This window comes from Barbatula barbatula, assembly GCF_947034865.1.
Source record: "Barbatula barbatula genome assembly, chromosome: 5".
In the NCBI taxonomy this organism is placed as follows: Eukaryota; Metazoa; Chordata; class Actinopteri; order Cypriniformes; family Nemacheilidae; genus Barbatula; species Barbatula barbatula.
In genome coordinates, this window is record NC_136769.1 from 7,473,111 (window position 1) to 7,496,249 (window position 23,139).

Sequence of the window (23,139 nt, forward strand, 5' to 3'; positions counted from 1 at the left end):
GAAAACGACCGTGATTACGACCCGCATATGTAAATGATGTTCAAGTGAACCAGAATCTGCTTAACTCAAATATATAATAATGTAATTATTTAGAATTCATATTCTAACAAATTTGACTGTTCCTACGTTGTTTTTAGTGTTTCATGTTGTTTCATTTCTAATTATTCGTTAAGATTTGTAATGCTAATAAGGCTACTGTTAAATGCACGATCACGCAAAGGAAAAACTGCTTAAACAATAATTAGTTATGATCCAACAAACCACAAATATGTATACCTCGTTTGCTACATGTACCTTACTGCTTAAGGCTTGTAATTATTTGTAATCATCCGCTTTAATTCCATAACCAGCAATGACGCAATTCTATTGGATTCACTTCACGTGACCATTGCAAGCACTGCCTCCAGGACTCTTTCACAGAACTCGAGGCGTACCCCGCCCCCACCCCTACTAGCATATGTGCAAGTCTTCTTGATAAACTCATGAAGTTCTAGAGTGGAAATGAATAACATAACATTTTTATTAAAGAATCGTTCAACAACCAACTCTCAACAAGGAAATAAAAGTAGTTACAAAGGACAAATGAAGGTCTTAAAATGTTTTGCTATATTCCGTCTAATTCTCGACTACGCAGGAGCGGTGTGATTCCGCTCATGCGCCCCCTGTACATGTCAAGACATTATTTATACAAGGGTAACATAAACCTACATATCGCTAAAATACAATAACTAAAAATTAACTTGTTACAATGACAAGAACACAACGGCTTTTTATAACAGGTAGATACTAAAAAAGTACATTTTATCGATATAAATACATGGGGATAAATAATAGAAAAAAGAAAGTATTTAAACTGGCTATAACAAATAAATATATATTTATGAATGTTCACTTGAACACACTTAGCGAAAGACACTGATTGAAGGCCCTTCAATTCAAAATAAGATTTACTTTTCTTCCTCACCCATTAAATGTAAACTCTAAGTGCAACAATGATGCCCAGACAAGAGCGTATTAGGCGTAAACAGAGACGTCTACGCCTTAGCTTGGTTTCCCGGACATGCATTTTTGTTCAAATATACCCTGTTTCCTAGTTTTTCTAAGTCAAGACTTGTGGGCCTTTCTTATTAGTTTAGACTAATGTAGGCGAACCCAAGATTGGGAAAGAAAGAGAACTGGGGAAGAACTATGGGGAAAGGGAGGGGAAAAGAGGGAGGGGATAGTGAGCTGAGAACAAGGGGATGAGCTTTAATTTACTAGAATTCTCAACTCTCTCAACTTTTTTTACCCTGTGTCAAAGTCATAACAAATTTCTATTTACTTCTCATTAAGAGGGATAGGTAGCATAGTATAAAATTGACTTCTACCCTTTAAAATAGATAAAGGGATGAACTTCTTGATCAAAAACAATGTGCAGTTTGCTGTTGTTTTGGGAACAAGTGAATAATAAATTGACCGTTAGTGAGAAATTTAAAAAAGAAGAGGTATGTGAAATAAGGGTAGTGGACGAAAAACAATCCAGTGGTTTTCTTGCACCAGTTAAAATGTAGGCTATACCGTGCCGCCCTCCAAAGTGTAAGGAATGCAGCGATAATGCGGAAGTACACAAACGTTTACGATGATGTAATGAGGTCTCACAGCTAGACAATCTATTCCTTGGCATAAACTAGCCATTTATACACACTGTTTATGAAAGTTTTCACTTTAAAGGGGCATTTAGACTTATGGATATGAAATTCATGGAAAAATGGCATGTTCACACATGAATGGAAGGACAACATTGACACAAACTGATGTTCTAGTCATGGCAAGAAACCACTGGATCATATTTTTCAACCCCATTGCATCGTCCCATGGGTTAGTCTGTTTTGTTTATCTTCCATTTTTTTCTTTTTTGTCCAAACCTGCTACAGATGAGTCAACTTGGGTGCTTCTTGGATTCTACCCTGAGAAGGATGGTGCGCAGACAGATCCGTGTATGTTGGATGTGGGTCACACGGTCCATGGTGCTGGTTAGCCGACATCTGTGTAGCACCATTGTAGTCCATGCTAGCCGTCTGGTGGTGCGGTAGGTGATTGAGGCCGTACATAGAAGGCCCAGTGGCAGGCATGGTGTCGACATAGCTGCCTCCCACATACACGGGGCTACCCTGCATGTTTGGTGTCCCATAGGTGCCACTGTTACCCTGTAGCCCGTGTGGGTCGTAATCCGGAGCGGTGTTTCCGTACTTTTGTTGTGGCGGGCAACCTTTCATTGGGTTCTGATAGGCTGTTGACATGGCGTATGCATTTTGATGGGGTTTGTTGAAAGATGGAGGGGAGGGAGCGTCATAACTTCCCATTGAGTGCATCGAGTTCATAAAACCGGCTGAAGACTGCATTGGGAGGGGTGGACTTCCTGTGGGTGATGGTCCACCTGAGGATGACCCCATGCCTTTTAACTTCTGATCTTTCTTGTACTTCATCCGCCTGTTCTGAAACCAAATCTTAATCTGCCTTTCGCTGAGGTTCAGTAGATTGGCCATTTCCACGCGCCGTGGCCGGCACAGGTATCTGTTGAAGTGAAACTCCTTCTCTAGCTCCACCAGCTGTGCGCTGGTGTAAGCGGTGCGTGCTCTTTTGGAAGCTGCAGAACCCGGAGGGCTTTTCTCACCACCGCTGCTCTCCGCTGGGGTGCGAATGAAATAAAACATAATTACTCCACACGGAAATTGAATGCATCGTTCCCACTAATAAAGCCAACCATGAAAAACTTATCCCCCTGATATTGGTTGTCAACACTTCATAACTTCGGCATTTATTAAGAGACACATGCCCTAACATTGACCTTGTGTATGTAAATCACATTATGACTAAAGCCCAGGGCCAGATTCACACTGTGCACTAGGCAACCGTGTGTTTGCTACATGAGTTTTCTTTGAACGGTTTATAAGGTGGATAAAAAAGATTTAATACAAATTCAGAAGCCTGTTCTGTTATCTGGACACAATAACCATGTGTGAAAGGTGATTCTGTGCATATTCTCGCTCTAAATCTAAACTATAATCGGTGTATAGCTTTTCTGTCTCTTTAATGGATAAAATACGATAAAAATAGTGTCTAATTCTATACTATTTTAAGACTTCTGTAGAAAGAATGTACTGAAAATCACCAGCATATCACCTCTTAGAGAAGAGAAGAGAAGAGAAGAGAAGAGAAGAGAAGAGAAGAGAAGAGAAGAGAAGAGAAGAGAAGAGAAGAGAAGAGAAGAGAAGAGAAGAGAAGAGAAGAGAAGAGAAGAGAAGAGAAGGATAATGGGGTTTGGTAAACACACCGTTAGCTGAACTCGCACTGGGGGAGCTGTTTTTTTGCTTGGTATTCTGACGTGACTCCTTCATCCAGGGAAAGATCTGCTTGGTGAGCGTTGGGTTTGGGGCCAAAGAGGATGATTTGGATGACGATTTGGCCGTTCCCCCACTGCCAGCCCCCCCACCACCTCCACTACCACTGCTACCACCTGGCTGCTGGGTGGCATTGGAGGCAGCAACATTTACAGGGTTCTGAGGAGGGGACACTTGTGGGGGGGGGTGGTGTTCAGGTGGCAGACTGGGCCGCATGCAGCTGCCATTGAGCTCTTTCGTCTTGGCATGCTGAGGCTGGGGGGGTGCGCTGGTGCCGACCGACTGCAGGGAGCACGCAGACCTTTGGTAGTCACCTTCAAGATGCACTGAGTTCTGGAAGGCTGCAGCCGGGGCATCATAGCCAAAACCGTTTGCCCCCTGGTACGAGTAACCTCCGAAAAGTGTCGAGTTGTCGTAGTAGGTCGTTTTCTGCATTTCCAAAAGTCGAGTTACTGGCTACCAGGGTCCTGACGACCTTCTGGAAGAACATTGGCACTAGATGTCACGTGACGGTCTCTTTCCAATGGCCTCTTGGAAGCTGACCTGAAAGGTTATAAGAGGCACATAATAAGAGGGGTGCGAGGTAAATCCATCTTACTGCACTGAAAGACGCCATGACATGAATAGCATGTTCCCACAACACAGCCTGCAGATGCTCTCTCCATCTCCCCCCCCGCCCTTAGTTTCTCTCCTTTGCACATCATAACAAACCACACTTACAGCTCAGCACTTACAAGCTACATCTGAACACATATTGTTATATACATTTGTGTGTGTAAATAATATACAATATATGTGATGTACAATACATGATATTAATGCTATTAAAGTGTGTGCATGTGTGTGTGTGTTTTTCTGATTTGTCATTGTCATTGAATTCGTTCTAGTAACAAGCAATTAAATAAAAAAAAGTTAAACAATAATATAAATAATAATAAAGATATTACAAAACATTGGCCAACATATGTTTTAAGTAAATGTTTACAGTAGGACCCATAATCATATTGTGGAATTCTTTTATATTTATTAAATAAAAAAATAGCTATAGCTTCATGTGCAAATAATATAATATACAACGGAATGGAACAAATGCTCTGGTGAGATTGGTAAAAAATGTATAGCTTGGCCATAATGTTTTTTCAAAAAGAAACATGAATACTGCAGCTCTGCTGACATATGTGTATTTGGCTTCGACACAAAAGCCGTCTGTTAATGGTTCTCTCCAGTTACAAACAAACGTATTTGGGAAACATTAAAAACCTGCAAAACCGGCAGTGTTCTTTGAACTTTGTTGTTGGCCTCTATGAACGCGGAATATAAGGGGGTCCGGGAAGCTTAGGTTGGTGTTATTCATAATAGTCGTTAGACCGAAATAGACAGATCCAGCTCTATAAAAAGCTCGACCACGCAGCTTGGCGCTGGGGTTGCTGAGAGGACCGGGTGAAAACGATCACTCAAACGCTTACATGCACCTGGCATTTATTCCTACTCAATCGCCTGGGTAGTAAATGTTATTAAAAAGAAGGGAGAAGCCAAAATATTGCGTAAGATGTTTTAGGTGGGTTAGTTTTGTCGTCTTTCGCATCCACTCGATACAAATTTATGGCCTGGGAAGTTTAAATGTATAATAATCACAATTTATACTACAATTCAAAACATACTTATTGTATGTTGTATTTCATGCTGTTTAAGAAAAAAAACTATGTGACCAGATTATAACAACGAAGGCCTAGTTTAGATTTTCACTTACAATGTGTCTTTTGCTATTGTCACCAATGAGAAGAAAATATTTTATCAACGTTAATGAAATAATAACAAATAGTTTATATTATATTTAGGTTTTATCGTAAAAATAAAGTGATACATAAAACAGCAAATGATGATTCTTTAAAATCTAACTAAATTACGCATCCTAAAATAATATTTTGTAAAAAATTACAAAGCAAAAAATAATTCATTAATAACACAAAGGAAAAAGGAGCTCGTAGAAACGGTTCCAAATAAAAAAATTGGAGCATATGTTATCATTATCTGAAATGCATTATTGCTCGTGAATATGTATCTTGAATATGTTTGTGACTGTAGTAGTCACTGAATTTGTCTTTCTCGAAAACATAAAGGAAGTTACTGATTCCATCACATTTCCTGGCAAAATGGAAAATATCCCAAGTGGTAGGATTAATATTCTATTATCTAGAAATAAATCTGTAAACACTAAGGGATAGGTTTGTGTTTCTGTTACACAAAGCGTGAATTGAATGCTACAGCTTTTGGACATCAACTCTCAACACGTCACAAATGTCGGTCATTTATCTTCGAAGAGGACGGCCGGAATCCTAATCATTTACTCTAAGGAATTGTTCAGTGGAGAGAAAGGGGAGAGGAAGAGGGGGATATAAAAACGGGCATAATAGATATGAAATCATATCGCAGTTCCATTAAATGGAACACGTAATGTCTTGGCCCTCTTGTTACGGTAACACAATAACCAACTTTTCTTCAGATCAAACCCTAACACAATTACGTCGAGAGCGGACGTAGTAGGAGAGGGGCCAACCCAAACGTCAACAAAATCAACATACAGAACATTGCTTGGGCGCCCCTTAGCTATTAAAAATAATTTAACTGGTATTTCTTTAAAATCTACCCAAATAACAACAAACATCTAACGAATACAAGGAAGCAAGTATTTAGATACACCATCACGGGTTTGCTCAGTCTTTCCATTAGGAAGGAATAGGCCTTGAACGTGCAAATTGAATATCAAATAAAAACACTATCGAAATAATTTGCCGAAATCGTTAAAATCATTTGAATATATATTTTGTATTGACGTTAAACCACTCAATTTTACTCGCTTAAAAACAACCACTTTAGTCTCGAGAATAAACGCGTACTTTCCTATCAAAGCAAATGGGTACAAACACCCCCAAATTATTTCCTTTTTATCTAACAAAGACAAAAAATTAACTAATATAATAATAATTTTCGTGCAATTATTTAGAGGATGAAAAAGAAAGCCCCAGCATCGACGGACGCTTAAAGCGTTGTGAACTCTTCTTGAACCGCGTTTGGAGTCATACGGTCATAAATCACTAGGACACACATACCGCCATTCACAAACTGATAGCCTATTTCAAACCAGCTTACCTTAGCTTTTGACGAAAGACGCACGGGCAGGCATCATATTTTCCACATTCGGCCACGGTGCAATCGATAAAAAAAATCCAAAGCTCATACCGGTTTCGATATTCCAGCCAAACAGCGCGCATCGAACGCCGGGTATCTCGAGCACGGCTGCCCCGCGCCAGAGTGCGGGCGCTGCTGGACGATTTCCCTCGGCTCGCGAAAGGGGGAGACGGTCTAGCATGAAAGATCTGAGGTATGCGAGGGGGGCTGCAAATGGACAGGCAGCGCTGCTCCTGGCAGCCCTGTCGACTGGTACGCCCTGCTCGCAGATAACAATGGCCTCAGATTTCGCCTTCAATCTCCACTCGCCTCTTCCTTATGGCGCAAATTTGAACATCATAATCCGAGGTGAGCTCCCGACTCTCCGTAACATCTCCTCGTCTCATGTCGGGGCCCGGGGTGTGTTTGTAGGCTATAATTTGCCCCTGCTGGCTGGGTTATTGTTTAGTCAACACCAGGCCTTTCCAGCTATTGGAAATAACGGGGCTGGCTGGATGTGAGAGGCGCAAGCGTTAATCCCCATCAAACAGCGTCACCAGTGAAAATTTATGCTAATTGCAGGCGCTCAAGACAAGATAGGGGTCTATAACAGAAAATGATTTGCGTTTGTCCAAATCCTATTCACTTGTGTGGTTTAAGTATTAAGCTCTGGTAACATTTGGAAGGAAACTGTAGTAGAGCAGACCCATTTTTCTCTGCCCTCTCTTACTCTACCGGTGTATATTAAATTACCAGGAAGTACGTTCTCAGTGCCGCCTTGCTTCTAGCTTGAGGCAGAAACAACATTCTATCTGTATTGTTAATATTTCATCACATCCCTGCCAACACACCCAACTATTATGATAACTTATGCGAAAAATATATAAACCAATAAGGTGGGGGTGAAGGAACAAAAGAACAGACAACAAGCGGACTTGGAAATCTGAGGGAGGGGTGTGTAAACAAATCAACGAGAAGGAAAAAGGAAATATATTTTTTATTTAGCTTCTCAGTCGAGTGTGGGTCACACAAATCCTCCGAGTATCTAGGACTGCGAGTGGAAGTTAAAAATACACGAGTTTCCTGTGTTTTACTGTAGGCGATTAAAGGGATTTTGTCAGGTAGGGAGACGACGAAAAAGTTCTACATATCCTTTAAGGATGAGGGAGAGAAGAAAAAACGCAAAGAAAGAAAAACGCGAGAAGGAAACTGGGAGACCAAAATGGGAAAATCGAAATGGTCGTTTTCTCCATAAGCCAAAACTCCGAGTCTCCCTCTCTCTTACTCTCTCTCTCTCTCTCAATTTTTATTATTCAGGACACTACCCCCGTCGTTTATGGCTACGTAAGATTTATGACTTCCACAATACACAGGCAGCTGTAAACAGGCAACTTTAAAAAGATGCATTTCTTCTAGGTGCTTGAATAGAGAGCATCACCAACGGTGTGGGAGGAAGGCACAAGGCAAAAATGTAGGTGTCTGCAACTTTTTACTAAACGGTATTGTTCTTTATTTTGCAACCTTTGCGAAAAGGATCCAATGGGGAGACACTTAAAGGGGTACTAATTAACTAATACGTGGGCTGAAGCAACGAAATGCAAAAATCTGCTCTTCTATTTTGCCACAAACATTAACACAACTATTTCTTTATTTAAGATTGTGACAGTGGGTTGAAATTTACAGTTCGGATTTACATGCTGTTTTCATGGACTGGAAATCGTATTTGGTAATTTTCATAAAAACGAAGACACGTTGAGCTGCCCGGTGATGGATGTTAAATTTCTTTCTTCCCCCTTGTGGAATACAGAAAAGGGCAACCACAGATTCGATGTATTTTTCCACGGATGTCTCGCGAAACAAGGAAAATACTGGACATTTGGTCACAAGCGGATTCTTGGAAAGAAATCATTTTGAAATCAGAATCACCGATTCTGTTAAAAAGGAATTAAGATATACTCAGTTATATTTTTGTTAAATAGAAAAGTATTAAGACTTGTATATAAAAAACATATTGAATATGTATCTCAAAATGAAGAAAATGTTTGGTCTTAATTTTTAGAATTAAAGAGTAATAATTGGATGAATGCAGATATGCCAGTTTTGAATGAATTACTACGCCTAAATTCAATATATTCCAACAAATTTGACAACAACAAATAGCTCCAGTAGCCTTTTGGCACAGCAATTCATGAACTGTTGTTACTGTTGTTGTTACAATGTTTATGTACATGGAAGAAAAGAGTAAATAAACATCTAAACAACGTAAGTGTTATTCTAGCGTTGGAATAACTTTGAATAGCAAGTCACCATTTGCTGCTATTTGAAGTGTTAAACGATTTCTCAGAGACCTTGCAAAAATGTTTCACATAATGTGTATTCAAAGTAAATATTTTTGTAAAGACATTTTATCTTTGATTTAGAATCAAATAAGAACATATTTTTTTTTGTGTAATTATTCCTTTTACAGGTTTAAAAACTAACATGAATACAATATTCAAGCAATTTACATCAATTAATGGTCGTCATAGCACAGAGGCCTGTAGAATTTATTGAAATTATTCCCCCAATATGCATCAGCATAATTGCCATCAAACTAGGGTTCATTAAATGCACTCAAACATACATCTGAATATCAAGCTATTGCAACTAAAATGTTGCTGTTTTGTATAAAGAAGGCAGCCTTTTTCTTTGTAATCGCAAATTTCCATAAAGCATGCAAATTTGCTTTACGAATTAGTAAAATATGAAACAGATTTCATCATAATATCAATGTAAAAATCGAAACAATAAAAAATGCAGCCTCTTTCTTAAGCGCTTTACCAGAGGGTATAAATCACTGTCACATGCTACAGTTTAAAAAATAGATTGGATCACTTACCGAGATATTGTCCTTTATCACTTCTAGATTTTATGCAAGGATACAGCTTCTTGATAGAGAGAAGGAACTGTAAAAAGAGAGACAGGGAAGATACAATCAAAACGCGGCAGCCAAAAATCCAATAGAGAGCATCCCACCTCATGTAGAAAAATTGAGTTAATTTGATGGTTGACCACTGTTGACCGGCATGTTAACCTTAAGTTATGTTCGGGAATACAGAGTGAAATTTGAGGCCAACGAAAATATTTAGGTTCTATCCCAAAGTCATTCACTTCTATTGATTTTCAACATGTATTGAATTAAGCATGATATTTCTAATAATTTAGAAGACAACCTTTGGCCTTTTTGCCAATACTGGCAGGAGTAAGAATACTTCGAAAATAAAAACATATTTTTTAAACAACTTAATGCGCCTTTACTGCTGTGAAATATCAGGAAAAAAGAAAAATGAACAATTACCTTTTTGTCAGTAATTTGTTTCGTGTTTAATGGCCTAAATTATATTTCTGTAATACTATGATATAACAGTCCCAGTGACAAGCTGTATAATAATCCAAGTAACAATGAATATAACTGTGTTAATAATATTAATAAAACATTATGCATTATACAACCATGATAAACAAATAACAAAAAACACATTTAAGATGACAAAATATAACATGCGAGAACCACTGAGAATCCATAATCCAAAAGCCCCACCATTCTAGTTTAAAATCCGCTTGATAAAACTTGTTATAAACACAGCCCTTAATCCAAACAGAAGCCCTGGAGGACCGAAAATGGATATATACAGTAGGCGATGGCCTGAACAGAAATGAAATGAAACGGCCTTGCTGGTCTGCATAGCAGCGCTTATTAAAAGTGGAATAAAAACGTTGGACGGTTTCGTTCGCCGGCTCGTGACAGCTACCCCAAACACATAAATCAAAACGAGGATTCCCCGACCTCCCCGACTCTGCGGCCTACAGCGCTATAAAGTTATTTATTGCATCCCCGCACTTACGCAAGCCGTTGGCTCGATTCCATTCCCAGCACCCGGGCCTGTTTTAACCGCTGTCCGAGTAGTTTTGGGTTGATTTTAGTCCCCGGTAACACGCCAGCGACCCGCAGCCTTGCTGGACTAACCTAAAGTTACCTATAAAGTGAAGGGTGCTCGTGCCCCAGCAAGCAGGAACGCTGCTGCTCTCAGAACAAAGGGAGGAGGCAGCTCCCAGCCAGAAGAGCTGATGAGCCAATTTTAGTGAGGAAAACGGGAGAGAAAGCAACCAGAGAGCAACGACTTTGCCGAACCACAACCAGGTTATCTCTTCTAGTGCACGAAAAGCGTCCTTACTGATATTGTTAATGAATGAGTCAACAACAACAACAATCTCATTCACGTGCGTTCGTTACTGCAGGCTTTGCAACAAAGGACTCCTGCATCATTTATATAAATCCATATCAAGTGGATGCACGGGCATAAAGAAAGTGTTCGCTTTGTTATACTGGCAATTTGAACAGTTACTCAAACTGCATACAACATACCGCGGACACATTTACGCTCAGGTCTGCTCACGTAGAAGACGGTAACATTTCTATCATGTTTTCCTCCGCCCTCCCTCCCTCTCACTCGCCGATATTGCATCACCTCACCGCTATATGGTCTTATGGCATTTGGAAAACAATTCAACTGATAAAAACTCTAATCAGTCAGTCATGCAACTTTCATGCAACACGTAAATATAAACATAAAAACACGCGATACTAAAACGCACGCTGTGTGGCTTTGACAGATTGGCACTGGCTTTGCTGTTTGACCTTTCCGTGGAGGTGCGATAACTCACCAGATTAATGATTAATGAGAAGTAGTTTGGAATCCCCTTGTAATGTCTTATATTTATGTATTACTCTCTCGTCCTTTTCGTTCACAGTCTCCCAAAAAGCCGGTATGGCACCTTCTGGAAGTCAGCGCAAAGCTGACCACATCCCATTTGTTGTGCAATTACCAGACGGTTGTGATCAGGCAAGTTTGTGACTGGGCGATACCAGGCCCTGTCTCCAAATGCAAAACGATGCCCTGTGTCCTTCGTTCACTTGACATGCATACGTCAAATATTTTCAAAATGAAACGAGTCTTCTCGTTGTCGAATAAATCCACCAAAACAGCGCGTTTATAATCCACAATTAATTGTTATTAATGCCTTCTGCCCCATTTTTCGTGTGTCGCCCGGGAGAAAGATTTATATCGCATCCATATCACAGAAATGGTGTGCTTTCATCAGGTCCGTTCGTTGGATTCCAAAGCTTTGAAATGAAATGAGCTTGAACGCTTAGCATACCCAAATGCCGAGAGAGGAGGCTGTTTTAAACTGGGAGCGGCTAGATATGTCTTCTTTTCTCTTGCATGCTGGCGGATGACATACAACTTTCAACACCACAAACTTCAGTGTGAGGCCGCTGGACACGCTAGGCCTTCTGTGGCCAATCTTTTCTACTCTCTCGGGCAGAGTAAATGGACAGGGGGCTTGGTTTTTGACACCCACGCACATAGCCTCAACTAAAGATTTCTGCAGTGCAAATGTCTCCTTCTGTGACCTGTGCATGATGCTCACAACAATAGTCCAAGAACATGCCTAACATGTTAATTATTGATGTATTTAATTATTGAAATATTTATTTAAATCCCCGTTGACGCCACTCCAAGTGATCTATAAATTTTTATTAGCACTTTTTCGCTTGATTGAGGTGATCAGATAAATCTTGTCAAAATATTGCCAAAGTGGACTTATTAGTAAGGCTAACTTAACGAAACTACGACGCCAGAAATTCTGAAATACCGCGAAGGGCTCAAATAGTGCACATGCAAATGATCTTTTATTCTAAGTGAAACCTTCAGCTATTCGAACACAAAGTTAATTTTTAAGGACACTCTGTGCATAGGGTGGATAATGTTTAACTTTTTCTGAATGAAGACACTGACTGAGGAAGAGTCAGGGTCTTTGGGTCAACCAAGGCCTGTGCCCCCAGGGTCCTCAAAACTGCCAACCTCATGAATCTGACAAATGAGCAAGGAACATTCAACTGCATCCTGTTAGAGGCAGTTGAATCTGATTTTAACTTAGAGTAATAGCAACCAGGTCTGTCTCTGAGAGATTGTGTAGCATTTGCCAGTTTAAGCATGGGTTTAAGTAAGATTTCTAAACCCACGCGTTTTGTAGCACACACATTTGACATAAAATTTGATACGAGGCAAACATTGTAAATTCAAGGTATATATTGATATCTTTTGACGTAGTTGACAATCCGCATTGTACTTAAATTGTTCTCTTTCTTTCTGATGCTTTCTCTGCACTGTCAGTGATTTATGATAAAATCAATTAAATTAAAGCCACTTTGAGTTTTGAGGAATTATTTCTACCTGTACGCTTGTTCACGGAAACCGCTGTTTACAGTTCGCTTTTATCTGGGCTAAAGGCAAGAACAAAGGCAAAAGTAATACTTAAGAGATTTTTATGTCATAGCGCATTGACCGAATAAGTGGTTGGTTTTTCTAAATCCTAAGAAACACAAAAAAGTCTTAAGAAGTATTTTTGCCTGATTTCCGAACATGTGTGTGTTAGATCCTTTGCTTGATAGTATGGTTGTAATCTTTCTATATATTTATTCATCATTCTACATTTTTAATGACAGATGTCAATGGTTACCATATAATTGACAAAAAACAATAAAGTTCGAAAATGAAGCGAAATTGTAAATTCCCTCAACATAAAACGATCGGTATTTGTGACTACAGCAATGTTTAGGCATGTTTTCTCTATATTTAATCCCATCCACTCGAGATTTTGTAGCTGATGTGTCGAGTAAGGCAACACAGTGTATTGTATTTTATTATTAATATTTTTAAATTTAAAGAGTTTAGATTTAAACGCGCAGGGAGTAAAAAATCTCAGAAGAGACATTACATTTCTATACAGCCGTCAACATTCAGAATACATTTGAATTATTAGCCTTCTCCTCTCCTATATTGGATATCTCGGGCCTACCATTGTATATAATACTAATAAAATAAATAAATAATGAATTAAAAACATATTATGCTGTCATTGAAACTAAAATGTGCTTCATGGGGTAACATTTTTTTTACATATGATTTAATACAATGTAATCAACTGACTACAACACCTTACACAAAAGGTAATTTTAAGGGTCATTTTGGTCATGTATAAAAACTCTACAAGGTGACAAATGCATGTTTACACCTTCGCTACAGGGGCACTGGTTGTTTCACACGCAACTAAATAAGAAAACCAACAACCATTACTGGAAATGTGGTGTACGTTTTGGATACCTGTGGCGCAAATGGTGAAAAGAAAAAGCATGGAAAGGTCGAAATTAAGAGCTGTTGAAAAAGCATTTCCCTCTTCAGGTCATAAATCTCCTGTCTCACACTCCTTTTCAACTAACTTTCAAGATTCATTATTAGGCCTCCCACACTTGTCTCGGAAAGGTTTTGCGAAATTTGGCTAACTAGTATGGCAACGTTTCACACGATATGTGGTTAGATATTTGGCGATGAAATAAAAATAGTGTTTTACCAACATTTAGCACATTTAAAGGAAAGTGTCTCCGATTGTTTGGACACAAAAAAGTTTTGGAACTCGGGCACACCCAGAGATGACTCTAGGTCACACAACGGATAATTAATGACTTGTCTGCAGAAGAACACAAGGAAGAGTCCAGGCATGCGGCATCAGTTGAAGCTTGTAAACCTTACCTGACATCCAGCATTCCTCCCCGTCTCTGCGCCGAAGATGAGACCTTGTTTTTGGAATTAACCAAAACCACGGAACAGATATACGGCCATGAAAGGATTTTTTTCAGATGTGTATATATACGCAGAAATGTGTATTATGATTCGATACGAGAGAACAGCGTCTTATATCTTCCTTTTCGATTTCAAAGTCTACCTAGAACAATAATCTGTTCGTGGATCAAGCGCGTACGGAAGTGCAAATGCGCGCATACTCCACACTCCGGCGTCCAAAACGGTTCTCCGGAGCACAACGTTTTTCTGCAGCCGAACCTCGGAGTCGTGGAGTGTTAAGAAGCAGCAGTCACCAGCACAGGCGAAAGATTCCTCCTCTACTCTCAAGCTGCCTTTCCGCCTTTCGCTGCTTGCGCGGAGCAGGGTGGATTGACACGGTGAACTATGGTGAACCAGTGGACTGACAGGACACACTGGGTGGAGAAGCCAACAGGGTTCGTTTGTCCAATAGGGAACTGCACGGTTACGGGGCCAGCACACGGGCCATATGCTTATTGCAACCTGCAAGCTTCTGCAAGGGCGACCACGGTCAACTTCATTTCGATAATTGTTCTCTTTCCTGTCCACATCCAAAACGTTTATTGTGTCCTTTTTTCATTAGTTGTGAATAATGGCAAATTCCAGTATATAGAAATTGTGTTGTGTTTGCGAGTTAAAAAAATAACCAGCTCAGTATTTCCCGCGACGGGTTTGGCTACAATATCTAGCGCTATTGTTTTTGCTATAGCTTTGCACTAAGCCTGTTGCCTGCATAGCTAGCCTTAAACTGTGAACATTAAGGCACTGCACTTGGCTTTGGTTCTTAAATGCTTTTGTGTGATGGGTTGTACACTGCCCACGCAGAGACGCAACACGCGCGCACTTGAACGTTCAATTATAACTATTAAAAAGTGTGATGATCTTATCCATGCTATTCTTAGCCACTGCATAAAAAGAAAGACGCTGGTTTGGACATTTCCGGCTGAATTCTCTTATCGCGGTTCCCCATGCTTCTCAAATGGGTGAAAATCCGCCGCGTCGCCTCTGGATAGCGTTTCACTGGTCATTTTTCATGTGCTTTCAATCGTTGCTCAGCGCAGACCGTTATGAATTAGCGAGAGGTTTGATATTGATTTATTTCCAAATGGGTAATTATTCCTGCATTACTAGACAGGGGAAACACCTCACCTAAGCTTACATAAAATAAATCGTACGTACATTGGCTGTTACTGTCCTAATAAAATGACGAACCCAATTGAAAAAACATAAAACTTCAATTTGGGACCGAAACACTATTTTATCTCGTCAACGCACTGAAACGATGTAGAATTACGTACTGGTGTAATTTCTAACATGGCTTTGTTATGTTAATAAATTTAGGGTACGTGGATTATGGAGCGTTGGCTACTTTCATATTTTAATCCATGCATTTCCACAGAATATGGGAGATTTGTGCGAGCTTCCTAAATTATTTATATTAAAGTTCAGATTCAAATTGCGCTAATGTTTTCTCCTATACGTTTAGTACTATTTGCCCTCAATGAACGGAATTCACAGAATTAAATTAAAAAAAAACTTTGCTCATACATTACTCCATTTTAGTATTTTTCCGAACAATAAAAGGAAAATATGGCCGACATCTAACCTAAGGGATGGGGGCTATGTTTGAACTATTGGATTATTGTCTGATAAACCAAAAAAAATCTATCAAGCATTAACTCCCCCGCCATATACATAGGGATATCCATATCCCAAGTTAAATTATAAAAACAAAATGCACAGATAGGCCCTTTAAGTTTATTTTAATCAATTCCATGACTCCACGTGGTTTCTCTGTTATTTTTGTACTTAAGGACACTTGCTTGTTTTATTTGTACCCTAGGTGGTTTAACTCTGATTATTGTGTTTTTATCTGTGACTTTTATGCTTAAGGACGCTTGTATTACTTGTAACTTGGATGTTGAGCAAGTCTGAAAGCAATTATTGGTGTTACAGGATGATAAACAGGAATATGTATTTGATTACAAAAAAATAATTAATCTCTATCAATAAAGGCTTTGGAGTAGTCCAACCTACCTATCTACCGATAAGCACAACCCAAATATTTTCCTCCCTTTCCTGGAAAGTTATGGGGGCTCTTAATGTCTATCCAAACTGACTGGCATTTGAATCATTTATTCAACCTCGACTGTCACTGAACACATGAAATCAGATATGAGATCCGCGGCTGGCAAGTCCCTGCAAGAAAAATGTCCCATTTCTTCGCCCCCTGCGCATCCTCCAAAATGAGCTCGGATATTGTTTTTGACACAGCGCCCGGCAACAAGGAGCGCTGCAGGAATTATACATTTTGAAAGTGTTCGCCCAGGCGGGTGTGCCCATTAATATTTGATAGGAGCCAAAGAGTTATTCTAATTTTCCTACACAAAGATTTATACTACCTAGGTGGAGAAACAATTGCAATTGTAAGGCATTGGGTCCTGGAACTACATATTTGATTATTATTATTATTATTATTAGGCTATTATTACATTGCAATGCCAGTTGTATTGTTTTTTTAAGGATTATCTCGTAAAATGTTTTTTATTATAATTTTTTCAGAGCTCTAATATGTGTGTGAAGAATGTAATAAAGATCTATTTTTAAAGGAGAAGAAAATAACTTCTTTGTTTGTGGTTTTCTTCAGCGGCGCATGTGCACTGGACAATTATTATCATCTCTAAGAAACAACATTAACACGTCATAAACAAGATTTACTACAGGTAATGCCGCTCACTTGACAAGCCTCCCCCTGCGCGAACGGGCGGGGGGAATCCATTTCAAATAGCATACAGCCAATGGGGCAGGTTCTTAAACTATAATTTTCCACACTCTTTTGCAATCACTTTGATAAAAAAGCAATTCAATGATGAAAAAAGCCATATGTACCCAACCAAACTGGAAAGTCTTGTCTTAACCATGAACTGATATTGTCCGATTTATGTCTTTTGCAAATTTAAAAAAACTTAAAATCAAGAAATCTTTGTGTCTGAATGGTTACTCCATGACCATTGTTTTGTTAAAGGACAATCAAACTTTGTCGATGGTACAGTTAACAATAAGAATAAATGATGTAGCTGCGCTTTTCTGCACAGTAAATTCTCCAATTAGGTTTTTTACACCATGTAGAAAAACAGCTGCAGTCCAGGTACGAGACCCCTAGCTATGATTTTCCTGGCGGGCGCGGACACTTTTATTAGATTTACAAGGCTACGAGGCGTTCCCGTTTTGCCAAATTTAAACAAATCTCCCCTTAATTGGTAATTGCATATTCAGTACCTCAAGACCTGCAGCTAGTTAGCCTTCGTATTAGTCGCTGAACCATTGTCGTAAATCGTTCGCTATAATCAACTTGGGGGGCTTAAGGATGAGTGTAGATGGCAAAAGCGAGGGGTTCACCGTCCGTTTTAAAATAAAAAGCCGGCAAGTTAAACGGTAATCCATTGAGTTTGTTCCTCATTCCCGCGTATCGTCTCTCGCCCATCATTTTCAAAGAGAAATGATTTATCGCACAGACGGCCATAAACAACACAACTCCCTCACAAATACACAAAGGCAGCCCCGTTGCCGCTGACACACATATCACTATAAATCAAGCGAAGTAGCTAGCTGAAAAGACGGTAGGGAGAGTGAGGGAGAGAGGGACATGCAAAGGAAGGGAGAAAGATGGGTTATGATGAACGGAGAGGAAAGAAGAGTAACACGCTGCTTTTCAAAATATATATATGCATTCATATGAATGGAGTATGGTGTAGAGCAATGACATGGCGCATCACTCCTCTTGGCAGCAGAATTCAAACGATGGAATGGGTTTGTGAGACACACACATGATGACAAGGGATGGCGAGGATGAGTATTTCTGGACGATATTTACCACAACACCACAAAACAGCAAATAAATGCAAGGACTCGGGCAAGCCAGGAACGGTGGCGGCGATCAAAGTGGCGTTCCCCGTTTCCTCTATACTCACAAGCTTCACACGGTGAGATGCTCCCTCGTCCAAATTTGTTTTATTGCAGCCTCCGCGAGGGTCTCTGCCTGCGCTTTTTTCCCTCCGCTATAGGACTTGTTTTTAAAAGGACAGTTGAATTTCACGTCAGACACTAGGAGACCATGTCTGCGATATTCCTGACGAATACATATCTATTCTGCAACCACTGCATTAATTATTTAATGAATCACGTGACCAGGAGGGGGATGGGGGCACCACGGCTTGCACGCTCCTGGGATTACTATGACCCAACTCTCCACATCAACACACATGCACTTCTGTCTTTTATATGTGTGCAATAAAAGTCCACATAATATACAGAAAACGATTGAATATGTTTAAGAAACTTTTTGTGGTACAAGCTTGTGGGCTGGTAAACGGTGTGATGCATTGAATAATCATAATGGGCAGACGAATAAGTCAAGTGGTAGAAATTGTTTTATGTCTTCAAACATTGGGCATTTATTTTGTGATTCCTGTTGTGGTTATTATCAGACCGTCTTATTAAAACGTTTACTTAAATCCTTTACATTTTTATATTTAATATATACTGTCTACATTTGAAATTGAATGGATATTTTTTCACTCTTTGCCAAATTTTTGTCTCGCGTATTATATTGATGTTTCAGTTCAAAGTCTTGCGATTTCATTGTAGCAATATTTTGAATATGCATTTGAATAATGATAAATAAGAGAGATTCTTTATCCCCTCTCTCTCTATGAAGAAAGTCTTGCGATAACAAGCACTCTGATGAATGACTGCTGGCATTACAACTGATATCATATAACCAATTTTCATCACTGATTCTTTGCGAACGTATTAGAACCACAACCACGCGGTTTTGTCATAATTGTATATAAATTAAGTCCGTTTACACATTTTCGATACAGAGAGTATCTTCGCAAATTCGTAGTTTCCCAGATGACTGATTATCTAAAAATGTAAGATACGCATTTACTGTCATTGTTGTTATTTTATTCGTTGAGCCCGTAGTCTGTGCAAATTAAAACAAGGTACAAGAAACATAGAAAGGGTAAAAACTCGTGTGGAGACCCTGCCGCGAGCCCTAACCAACAATGGCAAAGATACCCTTCTTCACAGCGCTGAAGCAAAACGGAAACAATAGACCTGGGGCCGAGTCAAAAGAAACGGAGCAATACAGAGACTTTGAAGGTCAAACAATAGCCACACTTGCTGTGTGCTTAGAAGAAGTCTAGCAAAGAGTCTGCACCACCTTTTCTCTAGCAGTCAAAATAGCTCAAAGGAACGAATAAAATGCAGATTTAAAGTGCATTCAACAACTCTGTATGATAATTATTATCTGTATTAATTAGATTATATATTTTTCAAAGAAGCCAAACGCAATAAAGACGGGCCGTTGTCCATATAGGTTGCACTATCCGAATTGATTTCATTCATGCATTTTTATTTTCGCATGCAATAAAACCGTCGTTATACATTTGAGCAATATTTCACAAACGGAAACAAAACCACTGCTGCCTATATCAAGATTTAAAACATTTATGCTGCGCTCTGTTCCTTTTTTTGTTAGACTGAAAGGAAATTGTGAGATTCCAGACTAGAAAACAGTTGCATGTGCAATTTTATACAAAAGTGAAATATGCATCATGGTTTATTCAAAACAAAGCTAAATTAAAAGAACATGGCATTAGATTATAATTACGATAAAAAGTTCGACTGGTAATACAACCGAAAACGACATAATAAATAAAATAGAAACAAATAATTAATAACATTATATAAAGGTTATAAAGTCATAAGTGCGTTTTGTGAAATTAATTTGAAATCCGCATCAATACGTGGCCATGTTAAAATATCAAATAAAAAGGCTTTTATAAAACCCTTTAGAAAAATATATTTTTTAATGCAATTTTTTTACAGAGCAGAACGTCATAGTACATTTGTTATCGTTTTAATTGTGTAATATTAAAACAATGCGCAAACAGGAGCACCGAGTAACAAAGCAACTATTATTATGATTATTATGATTATTATTGGTAGTAATGGAATGTATTTCTTAAACAGTCAATGAAAATAACAGATCTTCAAAGACGCTTAAGTAAACAGCACGGTTTGGCTAAAGGCTAGGTTTATGCAGAGCGGCGGAGATTGATTTACGGCGCTCGGTATACCCTCTTTTATTGGGGACTGTAAATCTGTCAAAGGCTGAAGAGCGCTCAGTGCCTTTAAAAAGGTATATTCTTTAATAGGAAGACACCACAGCTGCTTGTTGAGGTGAACATGTGCATTTCCATGAGTCGGATTTTAAATCGTTTTAAAATATCTGGGAAAAAAGACTAAGGACTAAGCCAAATATTGTATTGTATTGTATTGTATTGTATTGTATTGTATTGTATTGTATTGTATTGTATTGTATTGTATTGTATTGTATTGTATTGTATTGTATTGTATTGTATTGTATTGTATTGTATTGTATTGTATGTATCAGTTAAAGTCATTATTGTTAAGTATGTATAATATGTGATCGCTGCACCCTGCCTGCGCGATCAGTTAGTTCCCTATTAAAATGAGAAGTCACGTTATCAGAAGCCAAGAGTACGAAATAAAGAACCAGAATATTCCTTCTAAGTGAGCTCACTCATTACTCTTCGCTATCTCAGTATATAATGGAATCTGTATCTCAGCAACCATTCAGTTAGTTAAATATTAATATCGAATGAAGAAGGCCCAGTTGGGGAGATACGGAGAGTTAAGGAAATAAATGCACACGTTGATCTGCATTTTTAAAACAAGAAAATAAATATATTTGCCAAATAGTTGTAGTGCGCCGTGTGTATAGAACTCAGCAATATTACAGTAATATTGATGTAATCGCAGACTAGTCATGGAGTAGAAAATGATGGGGTGGCGTTTTGCTGGCAATGTGAACAACTGTACTTGTAAAAACACACAGACACACACACACATGCAAAGACTCTCAGCCCAGGCCCATAAAGCTGGCGCGCGCGGACCATATATCTCGGTGACTGTGCGGTGCTGACCTGCGCTCCGTGGCTTTTCACAATAATAATTCAGCAATACGCGAGGGCTATTTGTTTCGCAATTAGCGGCGTGAGCTAAAACAGGCACCACACCATCACATGTGCGATACAAGGCCAAGCGGCTGAGCTTTCCAACAAATCTTGAAAGGTTTAGAGGAGGGAGTGGAGACCAGAACAAGGAGAGAGAGAGAAAAGGAGGGGGCTTGTGTGATACAATGTGAGGCGTTGTCACACAAAATAGCCGTCATATTTCTGGAGCGGAAGGCACTCTTGGCCTCCCTAGCAGTGCTAAAGCTACTGGGATGCGTATAAAGGAAATCGTAAAATAATCTCCTGTGTATTCTGCAAGTTTTTACACGTGTGATGACTTCTCGGTCTATCCCAAGTGCTTCAAACCAATAGAAGGGAGAGATGTTTTAGAATGGGTCTTTGCAAGGCCACGACTGCTGTTGTTTTAAGGGCCCCGATGGTTTACTAGACTGTCTGAGAAAAAAGATAGCATGGTGCCCTCGGGTTACAGTGCCCCGGCCGCTGTTATGACAAACTCGCCCTAGGGCTTTGTTGACCATGTAACGCGTAGCGCTGTCCTGTCCGCGGCGGGTCAAGGGTTTCAGAAGGGTCAGTCTGAACCTTCGCAACAGACCTAATCGGTCAGAAAAACGTGTCCTCTAGTTGAACCCATTCCTGCCATTCTGCCTGCCTGCTCCTAGAATCGATTTTTTTCTGTCATCCCTCAACTTCCCTCAGTATTGGCTCCTATACTGTTATCGTTTTTTTTCTTTTGCTACGCTTCATGCCACACAGGTCCGCAGAGAGAGGCGAAAACCGTAAACCAGAACCACTGGCCTTTTTTAAATCAAGAGATTGATTTACAGGGGTTAAATGGCGGTGAGCCTATATCAGAGCATTCGTGCTCATCTAAGCACACAACACGAAATTGAAACAATTTGCCACAAGTCGTTTGTTTTAAGCAAATAGTTGCTCTCGAGACATTCTCTTCTGTACTTTTCACGTCTGACCAACAGTGCATCAAATAATTTGTTCTCGAGACCGGGCGTTTTGCACCTGTGCATCGCTCAAGCACTTGGATTGAATAAAACTTTTAAAGTGAGAAGCACACACACACACGATTTGGAAACAAAACTAAATAAAAACATTTAAACAGCTATAAATACGCCAAAATGATCCTTAAAGTGTGTCGTATTTGTATGTTAAAAGTGTGCCGTATTTGCAGCGGAAATGTTTTAGAAATATACAGATATTGCTAACATGCGTGTATGGCTCGTGAAACTCATGCATATTCACAATGTTGATGCAAGACGCACACATGCGCGTTCTGGCGCCTACAAACAGACAACAGACCCTGCTACACATCTAGTATCTCTTGCCCTCTACCGTGCCACTTTAACTCCAACAATTACATTATTTACTTAGAGTTGCTACTGCGGTAGCATGTTACTATACTTATGTACACGTCAAGAAGTAATCACAAACACACAACAGCCGGCATCCAAAAGCCAGCCTTCTGTCAAAGCAGCCATAAAACCCATCCTGTGGCACACCACGACAAATGTACCTCTGCTACCCAACTGCGAGAACAAGGCCATAAACCAATAAAACTCGAAGCAATAAAACTGCTCCAAATGAAACAAAAGTACTGTACCTTAAACGCTGCCATCACTCGCCCTGCTAACATTCTCACTTGCGTTAACATTTCAAGAAGATTCTCCGTCATGGGACATCCCTCACCAAAAAAAAGTTTTCTTGTGGCATGACTTGGTGAATAGAAGATGGTAGAAGAGGGAGGGGGAACGTCTTCAAGGGCTCTTCAAGATCTCTCTCCCCTGCTAGCAGAAGGTCCGAGCAGTTGTG

The 23,139-nt window shown here is 39.5% G+C and overlaps 1 protein-coding gene across 7 annotated transcripts; it reads right to left on the reverse strand.

Moving 5' to 3' along the window:
- Nucleotides 1-498: 498 nt before the first annotated feature.
- On the reverse strand, nt 499-23,139 carry hoxb3a (homeobox B3a). Of its 7 annotated transcripts, none has more exons than XM_079456802.1 (4): nt 10,433-10,591; nt 9,427-9,493; nt 3,314-3,923; nt 499-2,668 (listed from the first exon to the last, which is right to left on the reverse strand). In XM_079456802.1, exons 3-4 carry the CDS (start codon nt 3,813-3,815, stop codon nt 1,908-1,910), a joined length of 1,263 nt encoding a protein of 420 aa, XP_079312928.1. In that variant the 5' UTR covers nt 3,816-3,923; nt 9,427-9,493; nt 10,433-10,591; the 3' UTR covers nt 499-1,907. The 7 variants fall into 7 exon arrangements, with proteins under 7 accessions (XP_079312928.1, XP_079312926.1, XP_079312930.1 ...); XM_079456800.1 differs by lacking the exon at nt 10,433-10,591 and adding an exon at nt 22,931-23,139 and having other exon boundaries at nt 501-2,668; XM_079456804.1 differs by lacking the exon at nt 10,433-10,591 and adding an exon at nt 18,223-18,289 and having other exon boundaries at nt 501-2,668.

What these genes read in the sequence shown, in the direction of transcription:
- hoxb3a (XM_079456802.1), bottom strand. Translation starts at nt 3,815, where the DNA reads ATGCAGAAAACGACCTACTACGACAACTCGACACTTTTCGGAGGTTAC. An exon ending in CAGTGCGAGTTCAGCTAACG is followed by an intron (nt 2,669 to 3,313) that starts GTGTGTTTACCA and finishes TTCGCACCCCAG; the next exon opens with CGGAGAGCAGCGGTGGTGAG.